The sequence below is a fragment of the Ylistrum balloti genome, unplaced genomic scaffold (assembly GCF_031769215.1).
Source record: "Ylistrum balloti isolate Yb309-2 unplaced genomic scaffold, AGI_CSIRO_Ybal_v1 Utg370078, whole genome shotgun sequence".
NCBI classification, from domain to species: domain Eukaryota; kingdom Metazoa; phylum Mollusca; class Bivalvia; order Pectinida; family Pectinidae; genus Ylistrum; species Ylistrum balloti.
The window spans coordinates 778,509-806,150 of NW_026782116.1; the positions used below are offsets into that span (position 1 = coordinate 778,509).

Genomic DNA, 27,642 nt, shown 5'->3' on the forward strand with positions numbered 1-27,642 from the left:
AAAAAAGACATAAGTAGGACATAAGTGCACCTGCTCCCAAATATAACTATTATTGACAAATATGCAGTTGTCAAATGTAACCTTTGACCCTTTAAACCTTGACTGTTAATCACCTTCATATGATTAGGTTGAAACATGATGTTGAGATACTAAGAGCAATATAAATGAACCTGTCAATTATAGATTCTCAAGATATAATAATGATTAAGAACGGGATGTGACATTCATAGGTAATACTACACAAACCTTAATTAACATGGTGAGGCCACCATGTTATAGAAAAACAGCTGCTTGAATGATGAAACAACATTTATTACATGTTACATTGTACAATGACCTCAGAATTTGTCCACTCACAAAAATATTCAGTGTTGTTAACACTTCAATGTACATACCAAAGGCAGCATATACATATTTTCTGTAACAAAGACCTTGATTTTTAACCAATCATTCAAATTTGTGTTGATATCTTCTTTATCAATATTAATGTACAGAACAAATAAAAATGGAATGATTCAGAAAAGAAAAATGATTATAATACTTACGTGGGTCATGAAATGGTACTAGGACATAGTCATATAAAGGCTTTTCTCTTCGCTCCTGGGTCTTTTCAAGGATGTTTTTAGCACCAACAATAACTTGCACCAGGTCATCGTACATGGACCCTGTGATATCAAAGACAAAGGCCAGTGAAGCTGCACCACTTGGTACCTGTCCTCTTGTCACTGGCTGGGCAGTCACAAAATGTACAAAACTGAGAGACAGAATTGTAAATAAATGCATCCAACACTTACAGCACTTTAAGACACTCATGTTCATATAGAGAAATCACAGAAATGCTCACTGGAATATTTACGACACCGTTTTCCGTAAATGTTGGTTTTTACTCTTTTTTTTTGTAGGTACTTGAAATATAAAAAGATCCTCACAGTTTATGAATGAAGACAGATACAATCTGTTGATATTATCAGTTCCATGACATTTCAGCATTTAAACTTTTTCTCAAGTCACATTGTATACAAAAGAAACCAGCAATATTCCCACGTATTGACAATCTCCAAGATTTTTTTATCCAGATTTTTCCAGAAAAGGCTTCATAAAACACAAATAACAAATCAACAAGGAAAGATTTGTTGTCGTCTCACAAAATCTTCACAGGCAGGTCAGGATGTGACCTCTCCTGCAGATGTGAGGATCTCCAAACTTTCCTTTTTATAGTAATATTCCTAACAAAGAAGTTATGTATAGAGAATTGTGAGTCACAAATTGTAGTAGGCCTGTGCGCCCATAGCAATGTATAGAACAGACAGGCTGCAGAGCTCCCCTAGCCTAACCTCTACAACTGTGGGAGTATGAGACTCTCTCACAACTTTTTCATCTAATTTGCCGTAATGCTCACAATTGATACACCCTAATGTTAACATATGTTTACATACTTAAAGCTTTAAAACCTCTCTAGTACAGGACAAGATTGCAGCAAGGGATTCATCTTAAATTTACAGCATCAAATGTCCCACTACAGATAAGGATGTTGAATGAAGCATCTCCTATCTCAAACCCAGCAGGAAACTATATACTGTAGCAGCAGTGATAGATGTAAACTTCCTATTTAAATATTGTAAGTTTAAATCTTTACCTCTGATAGTAGAATATCTATATTATTTCATTGGAACAAAAGAAACAAAGTCATTAATGCCTTATCTGCTAAAACTTGTTGATTATTTTACAATTTTTTTTACAATATATTCATATTTTAGGTCTTCTTTATTTTACATCCTAATTTACTTTTATAAACAAGATACAAATGTTGTATAGTAAATACTTTCAAATGACAATCTGACATTCTATAATTTCCATAACAGAACAGACTTCCTGAAAATGAAACATGTCAGATGTCTTCTTTTTCCTTTATCACACATGCAGACTTTTCAACATGAACAGCTATTATTCCTGGGTACTGAATCTTTAAAGTTCTGCAATAATATGAACTGCAATAAGACTATGTGAAAGTTTTACCATTAATGTAAGGAATGGAAATACTTTAAAGTATGAAATTATTGACTGGACTAGAAAAGTTTATTTTTGTTTTATCTGCTAATGACCTTGTACAAAATATAATACTTCCCATCCTCATCATTTACAGTAGATCTGTGATAAAGCAAGAATAATTCAGAAATATTTTCCCAGCATTTGTTGTAAATTTACCACAAAGAAAAAAATGTTTTCACTTCAAGAAAGGCATTTTTTTTTATCTAAAAAATCCAATTTAAGAGAAAACATTGTATGGGTTGTGGTAAGTTGGCTGAAGTGATACTGTGTTGGGGCAGACACATGGCTTGTGGGAGATCTGGTGTACTTCTCCACGAGTATTAATGACTAAAAAATTCCTCCGACCAATGTGCTTTCAAAACCAGAGCTATATCTTCTTCCTCTGGAGCTCATAAATCCTCAAAATGTGCAACTCTGGTTAACAAGCCAACCTACAAAAATGATGTTTTATACATTTCATGTTCAGTTAATGATTATGTTACAAATAAATCTCTTGTTTCCAGTTTGTCTGGTAAAGCTATTAAATACAAATGCCTCCACCTCATTTATTTTCTATATACAAGCATGTAGCACACAATATGTACATCTGCAAACAATAATATTGCTTCTGGAATATAAATTTGGAAATAAGTATAAACATTATGACTTAAAGGAAGTTTCTATCTCTACATGTATGTACACACATTAAGTGTATCTTGACATTTTATCAGGTATCAGGTTTCTTTAAATGCAGAGGTCTTTTATGCACCAGCACATATTCAAACAAGAGGCCCCTGGGCCTTAATGGTCATCTGAACAAAATACACAGAGAACATAGGTGCTCTTCACAAAATATCCAATGGGAAAAAGATAATAAAATTGAATAATCCAGCAATCTATGGGAAATTATTACCCTCTCCTTCCCCCCTCTCCCCCCTTCCACCCCATGATGTTTCAGGCCAAATTTGGATGAAAATCTATTCATGCATATCTGAGGAAATTCTAAAGCCTCATTTCCCCATTTCCCATAATGGACTTCAACCCTCTTCAAATAGGAGTCCCATGGGACTTAACTGTCAGCTGACCAACTCAGAAACATAGGTGCTCTCCACAAAACATCAAATAGAAAATGATAATAATGAGCTTGAACAATCCAGAAATCTTTGGGGAAATAATTGCCCCCCCCCCCTCCCACCTAATGCTTCAAGCTAAATTTGGTTGAAAACTGTCCAGGCAGATCAGAGGACTTCAAAGCCTAATTCCCCAATTTTCCATAAGGAGCCTCACCCCTTGGCCCCTAGGAATCCCAACCAATACCTTCATTTTATACAAATTAGGCTGGTTTATTATTAGAGGAGAAGATTTTTAATGCTTATTCACCAATTTCCTCTAATGGGTCTCACCCCTTGGCACTATGGCAACACATTCAGTTAAATTACAATTCCTCATCCTAAATAATTTTTCAGGACAAATTTTGGTAAATCTGTTCAAGCATATGAGAGAAGAAAAAAATTAAAGCCAAATTCCCCTATGTCCTCTTATGGGCTACATCCCTTCAACCCAAGGGGCTGCAATATTTCAATTTTAAAAATCAGGATTGCCATACCCCAGTGATAAACCCATCCAGGCTTTATGAAGGCATTTTGAAATATAGACTGAAAAAATTTCTATTTAGGTCCAAGCTCCAAAGTCCCCAGGGGTTGAATAAACTTCATCTATACAAATTATGATTGTCCTCCCCAAGTGATGTTTCAGAATAAATCTGGTTTAAATCCACATGGGTATTAAGGAGAAGTAGTGTTTTAAAGCAAAATTTTAGGTGAATTCCCAAGTTCCCAAGGGTTAAATCAATTTCATTTATGAAACTTTAAAGTACCCTCTCAAAGTGATGTTGCACACCAAATTAGATTGAAATCCACTCAGGTATTAAGGAGGAACAGCATTTTAAAGTAAAATTTAACAATTTTCCCTTTTGGGCCCCATCCAAAGTCCCACAGGTTGAATCAACTCCATTTATATAAGCTATGATTGTCCTGTCCAATTAATGTTTTAGACAAAATTTGGTTGAAATCTGTCCAAGCATTTAAAGTAAAATTTTATGCACAGAAACAGACAAAGTATGGTGGCACCCTTGGGGTAGGGGACTATAAAAATTCACAATTTGGGTTCACCTTTGGCTCTGAAAGGTTTCTACAAAATTTCATTAAAATTGGTTCAGACATTTTGGAGAAGAATCTAAAATTTCAATAGTTGGTTGACAACAGATGTATGACAACAAACAAAAATCACTATAAACATATCTTACATTGTGCAAAACATCTAATTCTTTAAGAAAACAGTTTTGAATGAAACGAAATGAATCAATCTGCATTTTTCCTTAAATTAACATTGGCAACCCCCCATTTTGAAGTTAGAAGTTTAAATCAAATATTATCATGGCCAGATCCCAGAAAGTAATTAGAATTACATATCACAGAAGAGCAATGTGACAAACATCTGGAATCAACTTTTATTTCTCTCTATGACTAATAAAGAATAATACATACTCATGATATGCACATGTGGACAAAGTTGTTGAAGTAATTATTTTGTGCGAGTCAGTTTTGCCGGATCAACATGTACACTTTGTGAAGCTGTGAAACTCACTTCATTAACTGCAGTAACTGAAGCAAGGAACAGATTTTGTTTGCAAGGAGGAGGCAAACACACATGTATAAATTCATAACAGGTGGCCTAATTGATCAAAGTGTACTTGATGGCATAAAGATCCAAAGGCATAAAATAGCAATCAAACTCTTCTGAAAAGCTTTTTGTTTTTAATTAAATTCATGGAATAAAATTCATGAAATGTAATTATATATACTGAATGTGCTACATACAGCACCAACTCATACAATAAAAAACTTGTTTACTATAAAAATTTGTCGGAGATTTAATCTCCTTTTTTTTTCAATTTCAAATATGAAATGCCATCAGACACTGAAAACCTTGTGACTATGTCCATGTAACCAATTCCTTTAAGCTTGTGGGTTCAAAACATTTCGACAGGATTAATGCACAGTTCACGATTCAAAAATCTACATGAATTTTTTTTTACGGTTTGTTAATTAAGAACCAGTTGATCAAGTGTACAACATGTTGTGTGACTCACAGCAAGACTGGGTTATTTTTGTTTGCTTTCACCACATTTTATTCACTGGTCTATGTATAAACATGGGCCAGCTAACCCCAAGTACTCTAGGGTTATTGAGGGTGATTTCAATTGCAGTCATCAGTCTCCATCTAGATAAAGTAGCTGTAAGTCTGGTCAACTTCATGGGTATAGCTCAATCAATATTGAACTGATATCTAAATGATATATAAAACAATACTTTAAAGTCTAACAGTCTTATGTTAAGAATTTAACATTCATAACAGTTCTTTAAAATGTTCAGTTCTTATTCACATTTAGTTTTGGTTCTTGAAAGAAAAGCTGGTGGGAAGAAAATTTGTCTTGCCCTCTACATAAAGACATCCTAAATATCTGGAGCGGCAGTCATAGGCTCAACATTTGTATATCATCCAGCAACATCAAGTCAACAATTCATTAAGCTATTAAATTTTACATTACATACCACGGCAAACAGTGTTTAAGAAACAGAATTCAAGCAGGAGCAAGATTGGGAGATTTAAAACCTATTTCCAGGTAAAAAAAAAAGTGAAATAACTTTGAGAAAACATGTATATGCATGTCAGCAAGATTTTGTCAGTGTTGTATTTCCCAATTCCAACATAAAATGAGAAATCCTTCAGATTTTATGCAATGTCACAATCAAAATAAATGACTACTATTACTTTTTACAAGCACCACAAGTTGTCCTAGTGCAACTTCAGCTTTAGAATTGAAACTACATATAGTTAGCCAATTACATCTAAATATTACAGTGTACATGCAAAATGGTGTAGATGTGATAATCCTTTGATTTAAATACCCAGTTACTGATAGTACTTTCTGCCATACAAGAAGGTTTTAACACCCAAAGAAGAAACAAGATTTCTTTTGATTAAAAAAGATAACTGTACAGGTAACAGGGGGCACAATAATGAGCCTATATCCCTAAACTGTTGTTCATGAATCTAACTTTTATGATATTTTGAGTGGATGAGATTTTATCCTTTCCGGCAGATAATTGGTATCATTGTAAAATCATGCATTCAATAAACTTTTTAAATCTGGAAACAAACTAATTAACATGGACTACAAGAACTTTGTACCATGCTGTATCTACATTTTAATTGTTAAAATCTGTATGACAATATTTATTATGATTATTCTTCAGTTGTTTTGTACTCCAGTGATCATAACTGAATATGGTCCATGTACCAATGTACAATGTACGTGGGTGAAGGTCACTAATTGTAACAAAATTTGTAGTGACTGATCGTAAAAGCTAAAGTTGACAAAGTTTTTCATTTAATGTACGATATTTAGATGGTTCTTAAATCATATTTGTTACTCCAGGAAATACCAGGTATTTTCAAGAAAGCTTCAAGCCTATCCTCGAAATAAAATTTACAACATCTAATATCTTATGTTGCTGCATATAAAAGCTTACAAGGGCTTAAAACCTGAGAGGAAACCTAAGAACACTGAGAAAACCCTTGCTGTTAGGGAGGTTATCCAATACTTTTTCATCATATCTAATCATGAACAAACCTGGCTATGACAAGTGAGTGCTTTGGATACACATATACTACACTATCTGGTTACTCAATATACAGCACTGGTGTTCTTAAAATAAACTGTATAATTAATGTGAATACATACCTTAATTTAAATAATAATATATAAGAGAATTTGTATTTAGATTTTGAAGCATATGGCCCCTTTGATTTTGATAAGTGTTCAAGGTTATTCATTTCAGCAAACTTTGTAGTCCTTTGTCCAAGCATGGTATAGGCCCAATATCACTACCCTTAGGCTCCAAGTCATTAAGAAGAAATTGTTTGAAGATTTTACCAAATTTGATTCTGGTGACCTTGGAAATTGTTTAAGGTCACTCATTTTAACAAACTTTGCAGACTTTTTTCCCAGCAGTTTGCAGGCCCAATGTCAGGACCCTGGGCTTTTTGGTTATGCAGAAGACATCATTTAAAATTTTAATATAGCTGATCTCTATGACCTTGAAAAAGGTTAGAGGTCATTCATTTGGAAAAAAGATGGTAGCCTTTCAACTTGTCATGCTACAGGCTCAATTTCTTTTCCTGGGGCCCTTGGTTGTTGAGAAGTGGTTTCAAGATTTTATCACATTTGACCCCTGTTACCTTGACAAGTGGGTCCAGGTCATTCAATTGAAGAAACTGCAGGTAGTCTTTCATCCCAGCATGCTACAGGCCTAATATCAGTAACCTGGACCACTTAGTTATCCCAAGACCATTTAAAAGAATTTGCTTTAAAGAAAAAGCCAATGTCATAGAGACGATAGGCATACAGGTGTCTGATGGTCAACAGAAACCCTACTATGGCTAAAACGAAACTTTCATACTTCAACTAATTCATAAACACAATTATCTTCATTTCACATTTGCATGCAGAAACATACATCCCTGTTATTAAAATAAGTATGTCACTGTGTCAATAGCTTGTGTATCAAGAAAGGCATCACCACTATGCACAATAGACAGCTGTTGTGTGTCAGACTCACTACACACATATTTCAATTCAAGTAATGTACCATACAGAGAAACAACCTGGGAGTTATCAGTCAACATTCTGTTCTTCAATCTAGTCTTTTTATGGGTTATCATCACTAATCAGAGGAAACCACTTGACCACAGGCAGTTACTTGGCTCCATACTTCATTTACATCACTTTAAACATATACTATTTAAATTATATATGAATACATGCAAGTTTAAAAATTGCTCACTTATAGCATTTCCTTATGTTACATCTTGGTACACAAAATTGTTGATGTTGTCAATACAGGTGCTATGAATTTTAATAGACCTACACCAAGGCAAAAACATTTCAAACATAGGAGGTCTCTGATAAACCAGTAATTAGATTTTTAAAAAGGCACTGGTTTGTAATAAAAAAAAGAGACCTAAAATAAGATGTTGCTGTTTTTATGCAGGTTTATCTATGTAAGAAACTGCAAGCTTATTTTCAGGATAGGCTAAGTTGTCTTGTTTTCATAAATGAGTCATTAAAAAGCACTGATTCAGCATAATTGAATATCAAACTATCTATATATCAAATAAAATATAAATAGCGTGGTCAAGGTCATTCATTTGAACAAACTTGGTAGGGTTTCATCAAAGCAAGCTACAGGCTAAATATTAGTTGCCTGGGCCCTCCAGTTATTGAGAAGAAGTCGTTTGAAGATTTTAAGACATTTGACCCCTGTGACCTTGAATGAAGGTACTCGAAGCATGATGACTATAGGTCATCGGACCCTTCGGGTCAGATGACCTAAAAAGGCACTGGTTTGTAATAAAAAAAAGAGACCTAAAATAAGATGTTGCTGTTTTTATGCAGGTTTATCTATGTAGGAAACTGCAAAGATTTTTAAACATCTCACCCTGAAAAAGGAAACTGATGAAGATATTCATGAATCTATATATTGAAAGAATTTATTGTCCATCCCCACGAAAGCAGCCATTGTGGGCTAGTTTTTTTTCGTTGTACTGTGGATACATTTTTTTTACCCTTTAGACCTCAAACTTAATACATTTGAATTAGCTTTTGTAAAGCATAATAAATGTATGATGAAATGGGTCTTTCCTGCAGTAGACCCCTGCTGTATGCTGAAGTTTCATTTTGGCAACATGTTCTGTAAATATGAAGGTGCCCTTGGGCATGAAGGACACTGGTTGAGATCCTTTCTTAAGCAGTCTACATTTTAGTGTGCCAGCGAACATGTGAATTTTTTTCAGTTCCACTCACTGCCGTACTTGTAGACCACTGAAGCCTGTTTTAGGATATCAATTGCCTATACAACACCTTTTATTAATGTATTTTATCTGTTGGTCTATTTTTGTTTATATATAATTACCAAGGACTTGTTATAGAAACAATCCTTACTGTATCAATTTTTATAGAATTAAATAGCTTTCAATATTTATGATTTTATACCCCACTTATAACTGTATAAGTGTTGTGTTGAGATGGTCATACATTATATATACACAATTAATGACAATAGACACCACATATATGTATTAGTTATAAAACAGTGGAATAAAATTTCTACAAAAGTGTGAAAAACATTCTAATCTTTTATTTCAAAACTTATTTCTTAATATTACAACTGAAAAACATGAATGTACATCTCATCAACAGGTTGAAATACTATGTTACACAGGAATGTTTCTACATTAACATGTAAGAGTTGGCGTTACAGGAAGTTATAAGATTATTGCACTTATGATCACTAATTAATATCAATGTACTTGAATGTATATCTAAATAATCATGCCTATTTATACATGTGCACTACATGCAGTTAATTATGCCATATATATTTTACATCAGCATTTTTATTTTTCAAACTAACCTTCATTTATAGTGCTCTCATGCAAACTGCACCCACTCAAATCATCCAGTTGTTGGATCAACCAATGACCTTTAACCTGGAAAATGAACCAATGGTCAGTGACCCTTCACAAGATATCAGTATGTAAAACTTTTGATGTAGCTGTTCTTTACAAATATCATTCATTACACAGGTTCTAGCTTTAGTCTAAATGTAACATCCAAAAGGTCAAAAAGCAGTATATATCAATCTTATTCACTAAATGGCAAAGCATTGTCAAAGAAACAAATGTATCAGTTATCATGTCAGAATTCCAATGAATTATTTCCTTTATTAGAAATGACATGATTAAATTTAAATTGTTTCCTAACTATAGATTCTGATTTGCATTTTTTGATATTTGAACAAAGTCAGAAATTTTCACAATTTAACTAAGAGATGAAAGTTTTGCTTTTTGCACATTCCTTGCCATTTAATCTCTGAAAAGTTGTACAGTAAAACACAGATAAAACAAAGTCAACATGACCAAACAAAATATTCTACTTATATGATGGTTCGACCTATCCATGTTTCTTTGAACTGAGACATTATGCATTAAAGATTGACCCTATTTTTCAATGGTTGTTTACCAGATACGTGTCTCATAGCATGGAGTGACAGTAACGAATAAGTAATAAATCAACAAAAATATTTTGTAATTTTATACACTAACAATGCTTTTGATTTAATTAAACATTTATAAGTATGAATATTAAACAAAAAAATAGTAATGTGAAACACTCATCATGGAAATGCAGCACATGCGTGGATACGCATCCACTCTCACAAACATAACTTTAAGTAATACAAATATTGTACTTACATTTATATCTTTAAGAGTAACAAGTTCCATCAACAATATTTTAAAATAAAACTCAATGAATAAGTAATTATGAACATTCTACATTAATATAACATCAATAATACTGAGATGGGTTACGAAAAGGTGAAGGCCATGGTAACGTCACTGAAGCATAACTTAAAATTTACTTGTACAGCACAGTAAGAGCTTAACCGTAAACTAGAATAAAATCAAATTTGCATTTTGTATATGTACATATACATCAGTATATGTATTTCAAATCAGAAACAAATGTGTCAATGTCACTAATCAATCTGTATCAGTGCTGTAGTTATCGTTTGTTTTTTCCTTTTTTGTTTCCGGCAGCCATGTGCATAATAAAAACACGGTAGATTTAGGATTAACAGACTACAGTGTATTTTGTTTTAAGTTTGGTTGCCTAATTCTGTATAAATTCTAATTTTCACCTGTGTACTTGCATAAACACAAGGATTAATGTTCCATCAAAAATTACAAAAGGGCTTGTTAACACCAATACGGCTGACTAAATACACTTAGTTATTCAGACCAAGGCCAGGAAATTTTTACCCAAGACAAGATGATGCCTTAATGTTTGACACCAAAATGGAAATTCTGGTAGAATTTAAAAGGGATGGACCACAAAATGTATTCAACACAAATGCAAAATTTGACTCAACAGTGTTCAAATCATCTGTGTTTAGTTCACCAAGATAAAGATGAGAAAAAATTGGGACTAAACAAAAGATTTTACTTATTTGATGTATTCAATTCAAGCATGCTTAGGTCCTACTGACATCTTGTGAGTACTCTGGAACCAAATGCAAACTAAAGACTGTGCAAAAGACACACAAATGAATAGCACTTTGCATTACAAATTTAGAGTTAGATACAGTAGGGCCAATCTTAAAATTCATTAGAGCCTAACTATGAATTCAACTGCATCATAACTGCTGTTTCGTCCTTCTAGCTGTCATTCTCTCTATCAAGTATTGTAACATATTTCAGTAATTTTTTTAAGATTTCTATCTGGTGAATCCTGAGTTACATTTCTAAAATTTTGATGAGTTCAGTTACAAAGAGATATAGCGGTCTCTCAAACTTTAACAAGTCCCACAGGAAAAGTATGAGTCCAGGACTCAAACATTGTGTATCTTCTGACATATTGGAAAAGAGTCTCTTTATTGATTTGTGAAAGGAATGGCCTATTGTGATTTACTCACACAACATTACATACATACCATTTTTGGCACTCAGCTGATCATGATGGGGCATGATTCTTTGTCTTAGCTGGTAAGCCATGGAATATCTGAAACACACGAGATCAAGATTTTATTCCTGTCAGTGAACTCATCATTTCATTTAACCTACATGTAAAACTTACAGAAGTTATCCAAACAGCTCTATAATCACTGAACTCACAAATCGTTACTAATTTTTACTTTTTGACACTAATGTTTTGCTTTGTGTTACTTTGCTATTTTGCCCTCCAATCCTATATAAAGTCTTACATTTCCCCCTGTAAATATTTCTTTTAGGGCATAATTCCTTCTTTCTCTCTTTCCCTAAATTACCCCTTTTTTATATTTACTAGATATATTACAATGAATTATCTTAACAGAATTATTACTAGTTTTTAATATTTCTTTATGTACAGGGACTAATATGTTCATTGAAGTCAACTCCTGTCTACTACCAAAAGGGTTGTTTTCACACTTTGGACAAAATAAATGAAACATCTGGACACAGAAAACATTAAATGTATTTGGAGATCTACATAGTAATTCAGCAAAGTTAGTGACCCAGCTGTCATCAGCCTGATGGTGGCAGTTAGACCAGTCAAGTACCACAGTAATCTGTCAAGTGTATCCTCTTCAGATGTCTGGCCTGAAAAAAAAGTAAATGTCTCTTTTATTACTTGAACTTAAATACTTATCTTTGTTATCAAAAAATATTACAAAATAATCAATGAATTGTTGCAAATGGTGGACAACACAAACATTTTTCAAGAAATGATAACTGTTTGTCAATACTGAAAACACTTTACAGAATAGCATCACATCAATAAATGCACATACTAGTGAATAAATTCAGAATAATTTTACAGTAATACCACAGTGATTTAGTAAAACTTACAGATAATGAAAGAGTACCACGGGTACTTAAAATTGTACTTCGTAATAGTATTAGTATTGTTGCAATTTTCAAAAGTTTCCACATTTAAGATATAATACAGAGTGTGACATCACAGATAAGGTTCAGTTTTGATATGATTATATCTAAATGCCCCCATTACATGACTGTCATTACTCCAACAGAATAGGGAAAATACATATTCCTGTCAAGTGCCCCAAACAGGAATCAAACTCAGGTCTCCTGTATGATAATCAACCGGCTCTACCAACTGAGGCAAAAAAGCAGCTGAGTGACAGAGACCGTATTTAACACAATGTACACATCACACGACCTGCTCCTATTAGTTACATTCAATTAAGACATTACAGTATATAAGATACACATCACATATGTCAGAATAAAATAAATTGCAAGAGGTATTTGCTAATAAAAGCAACAGTTTTATCTCCACATAGATCATCTACATTAGTTCCCATTCAGGTATAATGATAGTTTTTATCTTAAAAAGTGGTAGGTGTCCCGACATGGTCAGACAAAGTATTCCATGTTGCAGCAGCTAAACCACTAAACCTAGAGCAACGCTAGTGAAGAATTAAGGACTGAGCATAGATTTGAGCCATTGTTTTTTTCCACTCTCTATCTATCTTTCACTTATAATATACCCTAGTTTTGACAACAGACTAATTAAATCACTTGCGTTAAAAATACTGCTGAAGACGCCATACCAGGAAACGCAGAGTTACCTGCCCTTGTATTGAGCATTTCTTGAACTTTAGCCCAAGTAATTTGCAATTAAATATGCTCGGACAGCCTATTGCTTGCTGCGTAGAAAGAGCTCGAATTTTCATATTCATAATGCTTTCGAGTCCAACTTTTTCAAACACTTTACAATCAGTTTCTTTCTCACATTCTTCCACCCGTACCCAGTCACACGTTGGAATAAACTTTTTACCAACAGAATCGTGTACCGTAAAACTCAGTGAGTTACTGTTGAAAAATTATATGTGTACGTTTGTTTGAGTTACCAAGTCTTCAGTATCACTGGTTATGTTTAAGTTAGAGACTACCTGACCGGGTGATGGCAAGCCAGCAAACATGATGACAAAATCAAAGATGGCGCGTTCTAGGAAACATGTTTACTACGCATGCGTACGTAACAGCATCTGCAGCAGTTTGAGAGATCGTTTGCACCGATTAAGGTGTCTCATTTGTGACGATTACTAACGGGGTGACTGTTACCAAACATTAGGGATGTATCACAGTCCCTGGACCTACCCACGCTCTGGACTACCAAATAAAGTAGTAAAGTGAAAACATGAATACCAGGGAAGTAGTCGTATAATACAGGGAATAAACAGTGTACGCTAGCGCTGTTTGGGAAAAAAATAGTTAACAAGCTGTGCTGATAAAGCCTTTTTTTTCTCCAAACGTACATAACCAATCCTTTTTTTTAAAAAAAGTGACAGAAATCTTACTGATTTCCAACTTCATTGTTATGCTAACTTTTGTGACAATTTCAGTTAAGTTTTCATATTTATCAAACAAATCACACGCTTAAGCTATTTACCACTTAAATATCACGCTATATTGTATTCCACTGCCCGCCCAAAATATGAAAAAATCGCCTTTTGATATATAGCATTAAAAGGTTCAGTAATTTTTCGACTTGCTGATGTAAGTTTTATGATACAACACTTTTAATTCGACACGAACCACAGGCCGGCAAAAAGTTAATGCCAGAAAAATCACCACTGAGCCCAGTTCTTTAATTCGTCTCTGATAAAAACCAAACATTTATCTATCAAAGTATTGATAAAATGAATACCACAGAAAGATCTTTAAGATTCAGAACGAATTTAATAAAGTCAACACGTGTAAAAATCACTGCCAGTTCTATAGTCTATAGTCCCGTGTAAGTTTTACCTGCTCCCTTGAAACGACGTTATAAACAGGTTTTATTACATATGGATTACTGTGTGATACTTTGGTTCTGCTAGTATGTGTGTCCATTGAAAATCGTTCAGTATATGATTGAAGGGTCTGAAGAAATGATAACTGATCCGTTCATTATGAGGGACTATGAGGACTGGTGCAAATGAAATGAACATGGTAAAGGGTGGCCATTGTGAAAAGAAGAGAGCCAATTGCCGTCTTATATCAAAGTGGTAAACCAAAAGGTTACAAATAAAAAAGACCCACCAAAATGTCCCTGAAGAAAGTAAAACTTACCAAACCGATCAAAAACTAAGTGAGATAGTCGAAGCTAAAATGAACTATTAAAAGGCCCAAATACAAACAAAGGGCAATCACTCGCATTTAAGAATACACGCCTGTTAATAGGTTAATAAGGAAACGACGCTTTAATGCACACATGCAAAAATGTGAGAGATCTACGTAAAAATTAAATTTTGAAAAAAGGTTGAAAAACAAATGCCATTTAGAATTATTGTGACCGATAAAAAATACTCTAAGATGAGTGATCGTACCTAGTTTAAAAGAAATCGGTTGAAAATTGAAACATACTTGCTGTTCTGCTATTGTTTCTACTATATGTGGTCACCACTAATGTTCTGATATTGGATATTATTCAAAGATATCAAGTAATCACACTGACGGATCCAGTATGTTTAAAGAACTTGATTATACTGGAAATTAATTAATTAATTAGTAGTGAAAACGCCTTTTCAAAATTGAAATCGGTCATACCACCGAAGGTTTGTTTCAGTTAGGTGTATGCCAGTTTGGTATGTAAAACTAAAAGTACGACCAGAATTAGAATGTGCTCAGCCATATTTGTACGTGCGAGCCAAAGGACCCCCGCCCCTAAGGTATTAATTATATCCAGAAAAAAAATAGAATGGTGAGATATGAACCAATCAAAATCTTTGAAATGTTTAAGTGTACCAGAGTTGTTTCCCTTGTCTGTGTTTGACTTAAAAATACTTCTTTCATGGAAAGATATACATTTTCTTGGCAGAAGCTACGCAAATGTTTTAGATCGTCAAACCCAAGTCCGTAATGCTACAAGCTTTCATGGCGATACACAAAAATATCTACAAATACAACGTGTTGTTTTCTCCCTTTATTTGTCTCAGGAGCTGCCCTATGAAGGCATACTTATAAGAGAATTATCATACAAACCCCAAATCCCAACACAAACAGGTCGGTATATAAATTTCCAAGTCGACGTATTGGTTCATATTTACCGATTATTAGTCTAACTCAAGTCTCATTCTTTTGGAAAACATCCCCATAATTTCCGAACTCACGTACACTTGCAGACTGACCCAGGACAACAGTAATCTCAAAACTGAGTTAGCTGTTCTTGATTGGTATTCTTAAATACTTAAATACAAAAAATGCTAGCTGTCATACTGTTAAATAACAATAATATAGAGATTGCTGTGTACAAAACTTTTATATAAATATCATACTAGAGTTTTAGAGCAAGCCTTTAATGTATGCAAACATAGCCTATTTCAGCAAACTAATCTGATAAAAATTGGTATCAAGCTTGAAAAAGCGTGAGATGTTATAAAATGTCATTATTTCTCTTGATGACTCTTGGTGTTTACTTTGATTTTCGTAGTTTCTTTTTAACAAAAGAGTTTGATATTACACTGGAAAGTTTCTCAAACATATCTTTAAACCCGAATAGAGGCCGAAAAGTTTTTAATATTTTGAATTAGTATTTCTATTACCTAAGTATTTTACTATACAACTGAACTAAACACCTGTCAGTATTACCATGCTAGTATATTACAATACAACTGAACTAAACACCTGTCAGTATTACCATGCTAGTATTTTACAATACAACTGAACTTAACACATGTCAGTATTACCATACTAGTATTTTACAATACAACTGAACTAAACACCTGTCAGTATTACCATGCTAGTATTTTACAATACAACCGAACTAAACACCTGTCAGTATTACCATGCTAGTATTTTACAATACAACCGAACTAAACACCTGTCAGTATTACCATGCTAGTATTATACAACCGAACTAAACACCTGTCAGTATTACCATGCTAGTATTTTACAATACAACCGAACTAAACACCTGTCAGTATTACCATGCTAGTATTTTACAATACAACCGAACTAAACACCTGTCAGTATTACCATGCTAGTATTTTACAATACAACTGAACTAAACACCTGTCAGTATTACCATGCTAGTATTTTACAATACAACCGAACTAAACACCTGTCAGTATTACCATGCTGATATTTTAAAAAAAACGAACTAAGCACCTGTCAGTATAACCATGCTAGTATTTTACAATACAACAGAACTAAACACCTGTCAGTATTACCATGCTAGTATATTACAATACAACTGAACTAAACACCTGTCAGTATTACCATGCTAGTATTTTACAATACAACAGAACTATACACCTGTCAGTATTACCATGCTAGTATTTTACAATACAACCGAACTAAACACCTGTCAGTATTACCATGCTTGTATTTTACAATACAACTGAACTAAACACCCGTCAGTATTACCATGCTAGTATTTTACAATACAACTGAACTAAACACCTGTCAGTATTACCATGCTAGTATATTACAATACAACCGAACTAAACACCTGTCAGTATTACCATGCTAGTATTTAATATACAACCGAACTAAACATGTCAGTATTACCATGCTAGTATTTTACAATACAGCCGAACTAAACACCTGTCAGTATTACCATACTAGTATTTGACAATACAACCGAACTAAACACCTGTCAGTATTACCATGCTAGTATTTTACAATACAACCGAACTAAACATCTGTCAGTATTACCATGCTAGTATATTACAATACAACCGAACTAAACACCTGTCAGTATTACCATGCTACTATTTTACAATACAACTGAACTAAACACCTGTCAGTATTACCATGCTACTATTTTACAATACAACTGAACTAAACACCTGTCAGTATTACCATGCTACTATTTTACAATACAACTGAACTAAACACCTGTCAGTATTACCATGCTAGTATTTTACAATACAACCGAACTAAACACCTGTCAGTATTACCATGCTACTATTTTACAATACAACCGAACTAAACACCTGTCAGTATTACCATGCTACTATTTTACAATACAACCGAACTAAACACCTATCAGTATGCTATGACACATCTTGTTCAGATTTATCACGACTTTGTTACCTTCCAGGTTTCAACAATTAAGACTCCTAGCATCATTGAAAAATCCCAGAAGGTCGAAAAAAGCTGTATTAGAAGTTCCATTTATTATCTGACTCCCAGGTATCTAATTCTAAATTTGTATCGATAGGTACTATTCACTTGTGTGCCTTTTATTATTTGTATAATCCTTAAGCGTCTTGTTCCACGAAAGTGAGCTTGAAAGTCGCTGCCTTAATTCATGGAACATAGAATTGATTGGATTTGCAGAGATTTACCTAATGAGTGTCGTCAAGGAAGCAGAACACCGGAACAAAAAGCAGTAGTGTTGTGTTCAATGATATTCGTGAGATTAGTGTACTTCAAGATATCTTAATGTATATCTTATATATTTTACTTCCTACCCTGGGACAGTTATTGACATATTCTAAAAAAAAGACACAATATGATTTCGAATAGAGAATTTGAAATATCTGTAAATATATTTCCTTCACGTAAATAGAACTTACGAAAATAATTATGCAAATATTGTCCAAATACACAAATAAAAACCATAAGAAAAAACACGAAAAACCTATGTTGTTTTCATAAGGAATCAGTTCCTACTCAAAATATTGAGACGGTATATCAAACTATAGATACGGTATGTCAAACTATAGAGACGGTATGTCAAACTATTGAGAAGGTATGTCAAACTATAGAGACGGTGTGTCAAAATATTGAGACGGTGTGTCAAATTATTGAGACTGTATGTCAAACTATTGAGACGATGTGTCAAATTATTGAGACGGTGTGTCAAACTATTGAGACGGTATGTCAAACTATTGAGACGGTGTGTCAAACTATTGAGACGGTCTGTCAAGCTATTGAGACAGTATGTCAAATTATTGAGACTGTATGTCAAACTATTGAGACGATGTGTCAAATTATTGAGACGGTGTGTCAAACTATTGAGACGGTATGTCAAACTATTGAGACGGTGTGTCAAACTATTGAGACGGTATGTCAAACTATTGAGACGGTATGTAAAACTATTGAGACGGTATGTCAAAGTTGTGTTGACACGACTATCCTATAAGAGTATTCATAGAAATATTTAATACCATGTGAAATGTATTCTTTGTTCGCAAAAGTTACAAAAATCATCCAGTTTTATTTGTTTGTTCATACGTGATTGAAAAAGATATCATATTCTCAAACTTTATGTGTTATGTTGTACTGTTCGATTTCAGCATAAAAATACGGTACACTCATCTTTAGATGTATTTCAAACAGGTTTAAAACACGATTTATAAACTAATCGTTTTCGACATTACGTTTTTCCGATTACGTCAACCAATCATATGCGACATTGTCCGTAACGTGACGACATGGATTTTGCACCCGGCCCACACTTTGACTGTTTTTAACCCATCGATTACGTCCCTTTCCTTACACCTTACTTTTTTATTCTAGTGTAATTGTCGTCTTGGCTCATTGACTCTACACCTGTCGAAGTACAAACGCATGAAAGACGCGGATGAGCATCACGTTTTTCTGTTCTGTGTCACACTGCAGAAAACAAAGTAGTCGGAGGTCTCGTTTGTCATTCGTTGGTTGATGTCAAACGTTTGATGGATAGTGACCTGACTTTAACAAATCGAAATATAAAGTCGTTCATACGACTGTTACACTCATTTTAAGAGAACAAACTTATTTTTCGGGATATATCGCAAACTGGATCCTTGGACACAAATAACACATTTAATACAGGTAAGTTTATTTTTTACTTACTTACATTTAATTGAAATAATTATATCCAAAAATACTGTATTCTATTCACAAAATCATCGTTGTAATTTTTTTGTTATAATCAGAGCAAAAAATAGATAATAAAGCTTTTACAGATAAACCTAAAGATGTAATATAAATTAATCCGTAACAGAATTCTATATCTATTTACTTTCGTATTTAATTCTCGAGTTGTCTATCTGTATCAAATTCCTGGTATCGTGATAATTCAAAACTATTCCTTATACATATACACACATATATCAATAATACCTTTTGCTAATTTGAATGTGCGTGATAATCACCCTTGTCATCATTCTAACATACTAATTAGATTGGGACCTTATGTTAACATAGGTGTACACGTATTAAGTATCCCCATGGCGGAAACATTGCGGAGTGTTGACATCGGTAATGGCTGTTTTTATCTTGTAGGTTATCTCCCGGAACTATTCAGAACAAATTAATAATCTGTTTGTCATTTCATTTTTTATATGAAACATTACTCTTGTTTTATGTTTTGTAATGTAATTTTTGTCGCTGTACTACAAACATATAACTAGTAAGCCCCGTTAAAATTCTTTTGTGTGTGTGTGTGTGTGGTTTTTTTTCTTTACGTAACATAACAATATTGAGGGAAAAAACTGGCAAGGAGTAGATGCATTTTGAACAATAACGCAGCAGTCATCTTGAAGTTCATTTGAACTTCAATGCACGTTTTAGTGTTAATACATGTATAATGAATAAATGGGTGTAAAATTCTTGAAAAGAAACATTTTAAAGACTTATTTGAGTATATACCATTGCCTTATGATGCTATTTTCTTCTATGGTTTTCATTATTCTGTTGGATCACATCATGTAATGACACCACAAATGTTGTTTACTTTCCACTGTGCACAAAGAGGTCAAATAAGGAGTAAACACATGAGACAGAAGTACTTTAAAATCTCTGTCATCTTTAGGATTTTGTTTCTCTCGCCATTTTTATGTCAGTATTGTCAGTATTGGTTTAAAGACAAGTGATAACGAGAAATATGGAATGTTGCAGATAAAAAAGGTATATGACAAAACTAGTGTAAAATCAATATTTTTATAATCTATCTTCATCGTTAAAAATACACCGATCAAGATCTTAAAGAACACATTTGAGGTTTACAGTAGTATTATTTTAAAATACACTATGTGTGACGAAGAATTCTATATTAGAATAACAGTAATCATTAACAAGCAACATTATTATATTAGCTGAAAAAAATCTATATTCGCAAGTCTTAAATATGTCAGTATAGGTCTACTCGGCTCTCCACGTAGATGTCATAGTACTAGTACATGCCTGTGCGTTGTGAATGGATCATTTTTTGTACACTTATTAATTGATTGTTTATGTTCATTCCTCGTCAATATGTTATAGATTGTCAAAGCGGGAACGACATTTATACGTGGCTATGTGTATTAGAGTATTTGATAGGCGAATTATCTAGCGCTGTTCATCAAGGTCTCGATCGGCACGCTTAACCGATATTTAAAAAAAGTTCTTGTCATTTATGTTCCTGACAGTTAATGTGTTAAAAATGTTATACAACAAAACTTCACAAAATCGGTTTTCATGAATTCCATAGGTACACAATTGGCTAAAACTTCCTTTGCAAAATGTCTTCAAGGGTTGACCAAAGCTCACAGTATCGCTAATTCTTGTCCGAATTTGAACTTCCAAGGGAATGTTAAACATCAACTTTGGTTTTGGTGGATATGCTGATATGGTTACATTGTCCAAATTCCAATCCTATCTCAAAATCGGTGAAACGAAAATATGAACAAAGGAAAATTTACTGAGAGATCAAAGAAAAAGTATTAGGGTGATAAGACAAGGTATTCCGGAAGCGTAAGCGTTTCCAGGTTCATTGACGTCACCACTCATGTAAATCTTAAACAATCAACTTCAAGTTAGTAATGCCACGCTTTTAAATGAGATTTAGGTACAAGGGCACCGAACATCGAGAATCTCACCATAGTCTTTGTAAACCCACAACTTTAGAAACACAATTTGCATGGATATCGTGATATTAGGAACATGTCCCTAAATCAAGATATAGAATTAACCGTGACGTAAAAACGGCGTATGCTGTAGAGCATTCCTTACTATCTAGAAATTGGAAAATTAGAAAAGTCTGTTGTATCCAGTTCTAGTGGATATATACAATCGGCAAGTCAGTGATATTGTTATCTTTTAAAGACATTATGAATATATCTAAAAGTAAAATAGAAGGACTAGGCAAGGCCATTTTTACCTGTTTAGTTCAACAACAAAAAAGGGAAGCCAAGACGGGACAAAGTTTCCATAGGTATACAGGTAGCCCAGTATATATTTCATTGACACAAATTACACAAAGTTCAAACACTTATATTGTCGTTATTTTCAGCATAAAACAGACAGTCTATTCCATAAAGTCCTTTGTACGAAGTACTATGGCTTATGCATTCGTAAGCACATAAAACATTTTGCTTTCCGTTCAGCCTTCGTGTGCTCCGAGTATTCCTTATACTTTATACAGCTTGTGCTCAACTGTACTCAACCCTACCTATATCTACGTCTGTACTCCAAACAATTATCACCCTACACAACTTGTACCCAACTCTGCCAACATATACCTTTATACTCCAAATAATCGCCAACTTTATATACAACCTGTACTCAACTCCGCTCGTGTCTACGTCTGTACTCCAACAAATTATTACCTTCTACAACCTGTACTCAACTCTGCCGACATATACTTTTATACTCAAAATAATCGTCACCTTATACAACCTGTACTTAGCTCTGTCGACATATACTTCTACATTCAAAATAATCGTCACCTTATACAACCTGTACTCAACCCTGCCGACATATAATTCTACATCCCAAATAATTGTCACCTTCTACAACTGTGCTCAACTCTGCCGACATGTAATTCTACATCCCAAATAATTGTCACCTTATACAACCTGTACTCGACTCTGCCGACATATACTTCTACAACCCAAATAATCGTCAGCTTATACAACCTGTACTCGACTCTGCCGACATATACTTCTATACACAAAATGATCGTCACCTTCTACAACATGTACTCGACTCTGCCGACATATACTTCTATACTCAAATAATCGTCACCTTATACAACTGTGCTCAACTCTGCCGACATATACTTCTATACACAAAATGATCGTCATCTTCTACAACATGTACTCCACTCTGCCGACATATACTTCTATACACAAAATGATCGTCACCTTCTACAAACTGTATTCGACTCTGCCGACATATACTTCTATACTCAAAATAATCGTCACCTTCTACAACCTGTACTCAACGCTGTCGACATATACTTCTATACCCCAAATAACCGTCACCTTATACAACCTGTACTCAACTCTGCCGACATATACTTCTATACTCAAAATAATCGTCACCTTCTACAACCTGTACTCAACTCTGCCGACATATACTTCTATACTCAAAATAATCGTCACCTTCTACAACCTGTACTCGATTCTGCCAACATATACTTCTACAACCCAAATAATCGTCAGCTTATACAACCTGTACTCAACTCTGCCGACATATACTTCTATACTCAAATAATCGTCACCTTATACAACTGTGCTCAACTCTGCCGACATATACTTCTACAACCCAAATAATCGTCAGCTTATACAACATGTAATCAACTCTGTCGACATATACTTCTATACACAAAATGATCGTCACCTTATACAACCTGTACTCAACTCTGCCGATATTGCTTCTACACCCCAAATAATCGTCACCTTATTAGATGTACTTTATAATTGACCAATTTTCTGCATATATATTTGAAGGTAGTCAACCTTTATTCGACTATTTGTTATTCCTTAATAAAAAAAACAAAAAACAAAAAACAAAAACAAAACAAAATCAACAGGAAACACAAGTGTTTCTATCTGGTATACTTAAGTGCCTCACTATACCTTTAAATACATATTCTTATGTTCATAACAATATCATAACATCTTGTACAAAATCATTTTTTTTTTTTTATTTTTCTCATCTATCACAATAAAACATTCCCTAGAAAAAGGGAAAGTTTATGTAACTGGTCGAAGGTAAATGTACAAATAAAAATGCAATTAACTGGTTTTAATCCTTGTGAACACAAATGCCATCTTAGTAAAACAAACATTACAGGAAATATATAAATAAATGTAGACGGTTGTACAGACTTAATGGATTTTTAATGTCAGCGATAGGTTTGATCACACAACTCCAGGAGGCTACACGCAATGATACTTTATAGAATAGAATTTATATACAAGGAAAATACAGGTATCGCTTCTTAGTTTTTTTTTCTCCATATTTAATCAGGATGAGATACGGATATGAAGATATATCACAGAACATATTTTCTCGGATGATTCAATGGATTTTCAAAGTCGATATCTCATAAATTAATGCCTGGAATGAAAAAGCATACGAAACAAATCAGAAATATTTTCTAACAAATGATTGGTCGTTAGTTTTTCCTCGTAGCTAACAAAGCTTACTAGACTTTTTCGGGTCGTATCGCTGGCGGAAGTACAATGTGCAGGAACGTGTTGTTGTACAGCGTGACGTCATTCATGGCTGTTTCAACATAACAGCAACACCTATATTTCAATCCCAGATGCGCACGTAAATAAAATGGGACACAGCCTTTTCATTAAATGAATTATCATAATTATCCAGGTAGAATGAATTGCTGCCATTTTCAAAAATAAAGTTTTTGTGCATAAAGGTTTGAATTATCATAGTTGTCCACGTGGAATGTATAACTGCTATTTTCAGAGATAAAGTTTGCATGCATAAAGGTTTGAATTATCAAAGTTGTCTAGGAGAAATGTAAAACTGCTATTTTCAGAGATAAAGTTTGTATGCATGAAGGTTTGAAAATAATAGAAGCTATGAAAAAATCCAACTTCTTATATCAAGTCAACAAAGCAGTTGATACCAGTTTCCTTTATTACTCAATGTCTCTACCACATTTCAATCAGTTTACCGATCTCATTTACAGCCGAAAATAATAACGATCATTTCTTCATGTAAGAATATCTTTAAATGTAGGAAGTTAATAATCCTTTTATATCATCTAGAACCTATGATATTTTTCACAGTTTTTTATGTGTTGCTACGTAATAAAATAATTATGACATATATTATATCGAAGAGTCTTAATTACTTCTGTTGTACATTTCCTTATTGTATTTTCTTATCGCCAAATAACAGATGTATATAGATTATTTACCGCACATAGATATATAAGTGTCATATAATGATGGTTGGTGATTAGCAGTCCCATTCTAATTAATAATACCGTTTTAGTACCTGTGCTGTGATACAAGGAAATCCCACTGATTCATTACATGATTGAGTGATTATGGACCTTCCGGCCACATTAAAACAACATTTGACAGCACTCGTAAAGATTGTCAATCTAACAAACGTAATGATGAATAATTCTTGTCTGACATAACCGACAAATGTCCGAACAAAGGCTGCAGTAATGATTAGTATGTGGCGTAACGCTTCACTGATCTGACAGGCTGTCAAACTTCGTCACTTCTACTACAGGATCAGACTCCCTCTGGCCTGAATATCACAGGCGTCACTCTCATAAATCCCCATGCTTGATAACAACGTAAGGAACTATTAATATTTAGTAACATTGTCTAAAATGTGATATAATTGAGACCTTTAACATTATATTTTGAAAAGGGACATAGCGTGGGTGTTGTTTGATGACTGTGTTAAAGTCTGTGTACTGTGACGCAATCCTAGTATTGACAACATGGTGGTTGTCGTTGCTGTAGCAGAATACACTTACCGTTGCGAAACACCAGGTCCAACTTTCCTTTTAATCTTTTTCTGTGGACTGGGTAACATTATGTTCACATGTCGGTGTTTTTGTGTCGGTCTTGTGTATAATTATCACAACAGACATTGTTTTACGATCAAAGAAATTAGCCAAATTATGGAGGTAATGTTGGCTAGCTTTGTTCCACGTGTTGTTTTGAGACTTTGATATGTACTGTAAGCAATGTTAACTTGTTTGACTGAAGAGGTTATACGTAGTTTGCTGTGATGTTTACATTTTCTCTGAATACAAATGAAACCAACATCAAAACACAAATTGTTTGTTTGGGTAAGGAATCATGCTTTTGATATACAAACATGTGTGTGTGCTCTTAGTTTTATTATAATTGATATGAAGACGACACACATAAAAATTGATGTTTTCCGTATTGTAATTAACATACTAATGGAATGAAAGCACCAGCATTTAAAGTACGACAATTGAAATATAAAAACAAAAACAAAACAACAAACAAAAACAAAGCAAAAACGAAACGAGCCCTGCAATGTCGATTTCATTGTCTAAACTATGTCGGTCTGTGACGAATTATTGATAACGATTCATAAACGATGTCAAACTTTTGTGTTAGTGAACATATTTAATTTTCAATACATTTTCTGGAGATTTAAACAAACCTCCGGAACATGTTTTATTTGTTTTGAGTACAAAGAATATATAAAAAAAAATCAGGCACTGCTTTGGCGGCTAGGGTTGTTTTGTGTTGACACTTGGGGATGACCTGAAACAAAGATCAATAGAATTCAGTGACTTGAATGTTTGATAAAATATGTTGTTTATCGTTGGTAGTATCCGATATGTGACTTATTAGCATATGATCGATCAAGAATTATTTTATATCATGATTCTCTTACTAAGATATTTTACACTATTTTTACATTTAGTAGACATCACAGCTTTATGTAACATGAATGTATTACTGAGTGATAGGCCAAGAGACCATGCTAATTTTTCGCTGAATGTTTTAATTGTATGATTTAGCTACTACTATATTACCTAATAATTTTGATTTGAATGACCTGACCAAATCTGTAGTAAAGTAATGAGTTTTGTTACACATAAATTCTAAACTTTAGGATTAGCAAAATAGCTATCAATTATTTGCTTACCATAAAAGGTATAACCATAATAACTATCAATTGTTCATTCGCTCTGGTATATTACTTTTAGTATTACCAACATAAATATTATTTGTTTACTCGCTCTCGTATATTACTTTTAGAATTACCAAAATACCTATTATTTGTTCTCTTTTTTTTTGCTCTGGTATATTACTTTCAGTATTAACAAATAACTGTTAAATGTTTATTTGCGTTAGTATATTACTTTAAGTATTACCAAAAGTAACAATTTATTGTTTGCTTTCTGTACTATATTACTTTTAGTATTTCAAACTATTTGTTGTATTTCTTTTTTATTTCCTTGACTGTGGAATAAATAACCACGATTTTGTTTGGTTTACCTGTGCCTGTGATATACATAAACTGTACATGAAACACCTGAGAAGGCGCTGACCGTGGCCCAGACTTTTCCTGTTTCGTGAACGTAACCACTAGTAGAGGCCAATTATATCTATTTACAAGCTTTGAGTTTGTTTCCTTGTCAATAAGGACACTGTTTCAAACACACTTACATATTCAACAATGATCGTGGAACGAAGAAAATGTATTTAAAGATGACGTACTGGATAATACCGTAAACATTGATATATACACGACAGAGAAAAGTTTGGTGCAATATTAGTAACAATACAGCACAATATTCTCTATCATAATGAACGTGCGAACGAAACATGTTTGAGATATTGGTAGTAAATTTACTTGGCTATATATATATTTAAAAAAAGAAGCAAGACAATACTAATATGTCAACAGAATCATAATCCAAACTCAAATTTCATGTAACTGGGGTAAGAAATGGAAAAAAAAAAGATTTACAAGTAGACTGGTGAAAAAATACAAGGAGAATAAGCCAGGTGTTCCGGAACATTAAGCGTGTTCTGCGTCATCATCGACACCCCCACCCACCCCCAGATTTAATTCTAAAACACTGTGTTTTTCATCTTTAATAGATTAGTTCGGTAAAAAAGAATGTATTTCTTAATAAAAGATCATCGATTCATCAAACCTAAAACCCTCTTGTATACATTGGTAAATCCAAGTAAAGACTAAGTCGTCGCTGTGATCAGATACACATGTTTTGGATACTGCTGTTTGGGAATTAGTCTTCTT

General features: G+C 33.6%; 1 protein-coding gene across 1 annotated transcript in view; it reads right to left on the reverse strand.

The window, feature by feature from the left end:
* Positions 1–25,422, reverse strand: part of LOC132549826 (hemicentin-1-like) — a 106,240-nt gene extending 80,818 nt beyond the window's left edge. The window contains exons 1-2 of the mRNA XM_060213799.1: positions 25,364–25,422; positions 546–754 (exon numbers count right to left, since the gene is read on the reverse strand). Coding sequence (XP_060069782.1) covers positions 546–754; positions 25,364–25,422 — 268 coding nt within the window. The remainder of the gene's footprint in view (positions 1–545; positions 755–25,363) is intronic.
* Between the last annotated feature and the right edge of the window lie 2,220 nt (positions 25,423–27,642).